This window comes from Triticum urartu, chromosome 7 (genome assembly GCF_003073215.2).
Source record: "Triticum urartu cultivar G1812 chromosome 7, Tu2.1, whole genome shotgun sequence".
Classification (NCBI taxonomy): domain Eukaryota; kingdom Viridiplantae; phylum Streptophyta; class Magnoliopsida; order Poales; family Poaceae; genus Triticum; species Triticum urartu.
This window is the reverse complement of record NC_053028.1, coordinates 10,615,066-10,622,906: the sequence shown is the minus strand read 5'-3', so window position 1 is coordinate 10,622,906 and position 7,841 is coordinate 10,615,066. Positions and strand designations below refer to the sequence as shown.

Below are 7,841 nucleotides of genomic sequence, written 5' to 3'. Positions count from 1 at the left end.
AAAATGAAACTTCTTAGAAAAATATTATATCATTTGTGCCGAATGTTCATCTATTTCAACCAAAAATATCCACCTGGATTCTGAAAATAGTTAACAAAATAAGAATTTTCAAGGAAAGGTTGAAATGGTTGCAATATTTTGTGAAGTATGTTATATGATCTCAAATTAATGCTTCACTAGATTTTGAGAAGAATTTTTAGCAGTCAAGAGAAGAAGCAAACAAAGCATATATATAGGACAAAAGAACGACAATCTAAGGTCGACGTGGCATCCAACCACATTTGGACATAGGTATTTTTACGTTGAGACCTCATTCATTAGTTCTTACTAATGCCCTAGGGCTTACTACAAGTTTTCGGGCACGAAATAAATAAATAGTGGTCATAGCCATTTATAATTAACTTTTTTACTTAAGTTGTACTACAATATACACATATCCAATCAATCGGTGCAAGTTGCCTAAGAATCTGGTGGCACCTATATGGGTTGTAGCATTAGATTATGTTCTTGTCTCCCAGGGTCCTAGCCTACGAAATCATGCAGCAGCTCAGACCCCATGAGGTTCCTGTACGGTAGCACCATGTCTTCCCCCTCAGCTCCAATCATGAGCGACGATTGTTGTTGCATGATCATCGCCGGTGAAGCAAACGCCTGTTGCTGCTGGAGTCCCAAGGTAAGCGACACCACGCCGCTGCCGCTATCACTGCGCAAACTTGGGTAGCCATGGAGAAATTTCCCGCCGTCCACAACCAGGGAGGATGGGATGAAGCAGTCACCAGGGTTGTTTCTGCCGCTAAGGCGATGGCAATTTTGATCTCCTGTTATCGTAACCGTCGTGCATGCTGCCAAGTTGTTGTTGTGATGATCCGTGGGAGCAGGTTCGCCTCTGCCACTGCTAGTGCCACCGTCGTCATGTTGTATGGTTTCTTCCGCGTACATCTCCTCTATCATGGGCTTCCATAGCCTAACCCTTGCATTGATGAACCAGTTGGAAACCTAGAAAATGAATTAGGTTCTACTAGTTAAGTGTAGAGTTATCATACATTCATATTCACAACAAAAAAAATTATGAAAAAGATTAAGGTAGTTCTATGGTGCTCATGTTTGAATAACAGACCTGGCTTCTTGATAACCCGGATTGGCGCGCCAGAATGTGCTTGTCTACGTCATTCGGATACCTGTTAATTCACATAGTTCTGTTCAATTCATTTTGCCAAGTACCTTCCCTTTTATAGTTTTCAGTTGTTGTTTTTTAAATAACAGTCGCCTAAAATTGCACTCTTTGGAGTAGGGAAACTTTAGTGAGATGGTGGCACAACTTTCGTTTATAAGTTCTATAGAGTAAGTATTTGGACATGAGGATAGTTTGATGTTGAAGATGGAGAAAGATTGTTTGGAACACACGTACGGGTGGAGGAAGTGCTCGAAGAGCCACGAGCGGAGGACGGCGACGGCGCGCTCTGGCAAGCCACGCTGGGGCCGCCACGGACAGCTCTCAATGGCGGCACCACCACCATATTGCTGGAACGCCCTTTGCCGCCTCAGGCATTGGTCCACAACCCTTAGCCTCGGCGTGTCCCCTTTTGATGCACCCGGTGCTACCAACATGCCGTCGGCATCCCTGCTCTCCCCCATTGACTTCTTCAAAGTTCGTATCTGCCCCACGAGCGCATCCCTCAGGCACCGGAAGTGGCGTGACATGGCACGCATCGCCATCTTCGTGTACACTTGTGCTGCCCCCACGCCGGCCACAGCCTCGAATGACATCTCTGTCGCCCGCATTTTCTCACGGTATCGCCAGTAGCACCTGTCCACCTTCATAATACATGATACCAGTTGAATTCATTGATAATGAAGCTAGGATCCTTCTTAATTTAGTTTAGGATAGTTATACTCTCTTGCTGTAGCTAGCAATTATCACCACAAATGTCATCTTGATTTCTGGCATTTACACATCACTAAATGTTTAATCATGTGGGTGACACAAAAAACAACACGACTACAATTTTTTTTACCAAAAAATACATAACCAGATGCAGCTCCGTAAACAAGAATCAGGACCAGGAAATTAATTAAGGTGAGAATATGTAAGTGAATTTATTAGAAGTTGCTTTGTCAATTGCATATAGCAAGATGCCTAGATAGGATGAAAAGTTGTATATAAGAGTGAGGATAGAAACTTCAGAAACTGTATCTATCACTTATGCAATGTATGCCAATGTCGACATATTTATGGGATTCGCTTCGGGGAAAAGTCACCAAAGTAAGTGCTCGCAAGAAAATAACAGACTCAAAAAGTTGCATGTCAGGGTGAGAGCTAGCCATGGCTCTGTAAATTAATCATAAGACCGACCGAGTAGGCAGTAACTAACTAGTAACAAGAACAATAGTAGGCTTGTGTGTGTACCAACCTCCTCAATCATGGACAGGAGCCTGGCCTTCCTCCTCTCGAGCGCCATGTAATCCATGGAGCTCACAGACGGGTTGGCGCCCCATGGGCCACATGCCGGTGACGACGCCTCCACTTCACCGTCCTGCTTCGGAGCTCGCATCATCGCGCCGCCGTTCATGGCATCACCTTCGAGGTTGCAGAACTCACTGAGCAGCTCCCTCGCGGGGCCCAGGTACCTGGAGCTATTTAACCGGAAGGGCGGCTGCTGCATGGGCATCATGGACGGCGGCGCCACCGTGAAAGGTTGCAGCTCATGCTGGCCGGCCGTGTCGTAGAGAGAGAGCGTCGACGATTGCGGCAGCCATGACCTGTCATCGGCACCTCCGAATCGCGGAGGCATGTCCTCGTGGAGTGGGGCGAAGACGCCGTGGTGGTCGAAGGCCATGGCCATGGCGGCAGGGTTAGGAGTCACCGGCGACGAGGAGGAGAAGCCAAGGAGGTGGTGGTGGGGTTCATGGGACGCCATCATCGGTATGTAGCACAGCTGTAAAAGTATGCCTGTGTGAGAGAGAGCTAACTAACTACTACTGCTTGCAAGTATATATGTATGTATATCATAGAGTATATAGCATAGCTTTTGTGTAGACATGCATGCATGAAGAGGGGAGAATTGCAAGCTAAGGGTTGAGAGAGAGACAGAGAGAGAGGACTGCTCTTGCTTTACATTTATGCAGGCACTTGTGTGGTCTCGGTGGATCCTAGGAATAAGTTTGTATGGATATGCATCAATATCATCTACATGCACACCGATGTGCGTGTGAATGACAGAGGGTGCATCTTAGCTTTTGCCACTTTGATGAACCTAACTACTTTCATATCATCTTAGCCATACTTATGCTCTCGTTGTTCTGGTACTGCAAGTGTACTGATAATAGTGCTGAGAAAATTATATTACGGAACTAAAATGGGGATTTTCCATGGTCCGAGCAAAGTATGGTTGTACTAGTACCATTGTACATAACATGCACATATTTTTCCACTGAATTTATTCGCTTTCTGCATCAATGGACCAGTTCTCTTGCAGCTAGTTGCAGCCTCTTGTGGTCCAAACATATTGGATTGCGACACAATGTATTTTTCTCCTCATTAAGCAGTAGGTAGGTTTGTCATCCCAATTAGTGGATGTGTCGTTATGTATATATGAGCCACATAATTAAGGAAAATCTTTCAAAACATTGAAAAACCATATGTCAATTGTCAAAGGTTCCTGTAGGCTCATAAATGATATTTTACTGTACACTGAAAGGATCATATAACTAATAATACGGTGCGGATTAATGGAGCAGTCATTACTCACTCTGTCCAAAATATAAGGCATGGTGTTATATTTGACGCTAAATTTTAGAATTTCTATTAATAATATATGCGGGAGTATATGGGTTGAGCCCCCTGTAAGATTAACATCATTGTATGTGTCATGCAAAACACATTTACGTCATATATCCCTTTACTGCTTTCTAGAATATAATAATTATGTGAGAATCATAAATTTGGAATTAACCGTATCTTGAAAATTTTGGAATGTCAAATGCACCTTATATTTTGAGACGGGGTTGTAGTTTACTTTGATTATTACTTCTTAAGGACAATTGGTCATTAGTCTCAGCAAACAACCTTCTCTACGTGGAGTGAGTTAGAGCCATAGAAAATGTGCTCCAAATTTCGGTGCAGATCGGCATCAATTGGTGTCCAAAAGGAATACTCCCTCCGTCACAGTTTAGAAGGCACAGTTAAATTTGCGTGCGTTTTCACAATAGACAAGGTTTATGGCGCATTGCATTTATTTTTAATAGCTAATTAGTACTCCGATATACTATTTCTATATGCATGCGTAGTGTGAATGCTATTTTTTAGCCCATCTCACAACCAATAGATAACCACCTAGGTCCTAGAGAATTTCCAAGCGCGCCTTCTAAACCGTGACGGAGGAAGTAGTACGAAACCAGTGGGCCTTTCATTTCACACCATGAATGCTAATAAATAAATAATGTAATAGGTCAAACGGCTATCAACATTGTACTCTAAAGTTTTGAGAAAAAATGTGTACCTTTTGTTGTGCTTTGCACAATAAAATGTAGTATTCCTTCGTTCCAAATTACATGGCTTTCCAGATTCCCGTGGTCAAAATTTATTTGAACCTGACTACATGTATATCAAGGGAACTTATTTAGATCCATTTAGATTCGTACTGAATATTTTTTCATTACATATTTTTTCTTGTTTTTGTAATGACATGATTTTGTTAAGATTTTTGTTGGAGGAGGTGCCAATATCTAAGACATCATGTGTTTCGGAGAAGAGAGATTAACCTTTTGGATATGTCAGCAATACTTCTAGAACTCGTCTGCTGAACTCTTATTTACATACCCTATAACATCTTGTCTATAAACGATAATAGGCGTGAACAGAATATCCCGACACGTATATATTTTTTTCGTGCAAAACAAATCCAACACAGCTTAGTCATGTAGCCACGGGTTTTCAATTTCACCTTCGTAAACCATCTTTTTCAAAGACGTTGCTTTGCACCATTATATTAGCAATAAAATTTAGTTGTGCCTATCCAAGAATGCAGGGCCGGTCAGGCCCTGTCCCTCCTTCCAAAATGAAGTTGTTAGTAAGCTTAAGATGTTTTTGAGTTAATTCTTTTTGGCTAAGCCGTTACACAACTAATGCCCCAGAAAGATACATGATGTACTGGACTGTTAGGTCCTTCCTAGTGCTCCAAGGTGTACAGGTGCTAAGGACGCCACATATGCAAAAAAGTGATGTGGCAAAGCAATTAACTAGGAGAGAGCATTATGGCGACATCGGGAAGAAACGGTGCTAAGCACGTGAATCTATGTAAAAAGACTACCAATCAATACACGAGGGAGTTTAATTATTAAACAATTCCATGAGAGAAGCTTAGCTCCCAAAGCTAAGCACCTATGCATTGTGAAAGACTAGTTGCTAAGATTTTAAATGCACTTAACATCTCATCTAAGCACAATGCATTGGAAGAGGCCTTAGGCTAGTCATAATTGGAGTAACGTAGATAGTAACATGCATGCCGCATAGGCAAGAAATATGATGTGGCAAGTAATTAATAAGAAGAGATGCAAATGAAGTAACATAATATTTATCATCACATAGCGGTTTCCAATGTGAAATGAGTCTAAAAAGTAATAAATTAAGCCCTTTATGTTACCACATGTATGACACTACCCATTATGAAGGTAGTAACATAGAGTAGTAACATATGCATGTTACTAGTCTAAGTTACTCCCCACTATTACTAGCCTTAGAGGTTTTTGACCACTTGTGTTGGTTGGGGGTGGGACACATGCAACAATCAATCAATCAATTAATGGTTGTACTATGATTCGTAGGTACTGAATAGACCTGCCAATATTGATAGGGGTTATTTCCATGTGCTGAAATTTGGTGCTTAGCTCAACCGCTGCCGACGCATTACATTGTACTACCCAAATATATTGCTACCCACATACAGGACCATAGTTATTAGTAGCTACATGCCTGCAACCAACATGTTTGATCCAACGTTAAACCCAATCGAAACCTTGTAGCTAACTAGAGTACAAACTAAGAAGCAAAATTATGATCAGTGATTTGGCGTGTGATTTGATCAAGGATGAATGTAGGCATGTTTTGTTTGCGTCGCTGTCACCGCTTGAGAGGCCTTAATCTACCCACGTGTGTCTTAGGCTAGGGATCATCCCCACCACATATATATCTTTGCATATGCCTTGTAATATATCTTTTCCCTCATTATTCATTAATATGGTCGACGCCTTGGGGGCATGATGTGAAGCTTCACCTGCACCTTCTCCTTGTCTTGCCTTTCCCAAGGTTTATTGATAATGACTAGCAAGGTTGATCAAGTAAAATTAATAGAGCGTTTTTTTGGAAATGGAGGCATACCCCGGCCTCTGCATCATAATGATGCATGCAGCCATCTTATTAAAAAGTCTCGAAGTAGCACATAGTCTCGAAGATAACCTGCAAAAAAGGATAGTGTTTTGTCTGTTAAAAATCATCTCATTTCTATAATTCCATATAGCCCAAAGAAGCGCGCATATTCCGATCCAAATACGAGCCGCGGTAATATGCTCAACCCCAGCTAAGCACGTCTCAAACAACGATTCAATGTCAACTAGAGGATTAATGTTAAAGGCTATATGGATCATTCTCCAAAGCAATTTGGCGAGTGGGCACTCAAGGAATAGATGTTGTATTGTTTCATCATGATCACCAAATAACAACGTGAACTACCTACCCATCGCCGCTTTACTAAGTTATCCTTGGTGAGGATTAATTGCTTGTGAACAAACCACATAAATATTTTAATACGCAAGGGCACCTTAACCTTCCAAATATGTAACGATCTCGAGATTGGGCCAGAATTAATCAGATCCATGTAGAAAGATTTCACCGTAAATACCCCATTTCTGGCTAACTCCCAGTGTGTCGAATCCGGTTGGTCGGATAATTGAACGTCTATCAATTTCCGAACCCAGTTCATCCAGGCCTCCCATCGCTCACCAACTAACTCACGTCTGAACTGAATATTCAAGGGAATCGTTTGAAATATTGTGCCCACGTAATCCTCCTTACATTGCACAATGTTATAAAGGGTGGGATATTGTATAGCTAGGGGCGTTTCTCCTAACCACGTATCCTCCCAAAATCTTGTTGACATTTCATTGCCAACCAAGAATTTGACCCTACGAAAGAAACAGACCTTCGTTCTCATGAGTCCCTTCCAGAATGGCGAGTCAGTTGGTCTCACGATAACCTGAGCGAGCATTTTTGACTGTAAATACTTATTGCATAGAATCTGTGCCCACATACCCTCCGGCTCTGTCTCTAACCTGTAGAGTCATTTACTCATAAGGCATTTATTCTTGATTTTCAAGTTCTCAATACCTAGGCCCCCTGGTCCTTGTGACGGCAAAGGATATTCCATCGCACTAGACGGTATTTCCTCTTGGCCTTATCTGACTGTCAGAAGAATCGAGATCTAAAGAAATCAAGTCTCTTCCGCAACCCTTTCAGAATCTCGAAGAACGATAGCAGGAACATTGGCATACTAGTAAGTACCGAGCTAATCAGCACTAACCGACCTCCATACGACATAAGCTTGCTCTTCCAACAACTAAGCTTTTTTTCAATTCGATCTTCAATGCACTTACATTCTTTAATAGATAATTTACGGCGATGAATCGGTATGCCCAAATAACTAAATGGCAAAGAACCCAATTCACACCCGAACAGTTGTCTATAAGTGTCTTGCTCTTCTTTGGCTCTTCCAAAGCAAAACAACTCGCTCTTGTGAAAGTTTATCTTTAGGCCAGACAATTGTTCGAAGAGACATAATATGACTTTC

General features: G+C 41.9%; 1 protein-coding gene across 1 annotated transcript; it reads right to left on the bottom strand.

The window, feature by feature from the left end:
- Positions 1-367: 367 nt before the first annotated feature.
- On the bottom strand, positions 368-3,243 carry LOC125524425 (homeobox protein BEL1 homolog). Its single transcript, XM_048689479.1, has 4 exons — positions 2,412-3,243; positions 1,409-1,815; positions 1,118-1,178; positions 368-996 (listed from the first exon to the last, which is right to left on the bottom strand). The coding sequence occupies exons 1-4, from the start codon at positions 2,919-2,921 to the stop codon at positions 523-525; spliced, it is 1,452 nt and encodes a 483-aa protein (XP_048545436.1). The 5' UTR covers positions 2,922-3,243; the 3' UTR covers positions 368-522.
- Positions 3,244-7,841: the final 4,598 nt, after the last annotated feature.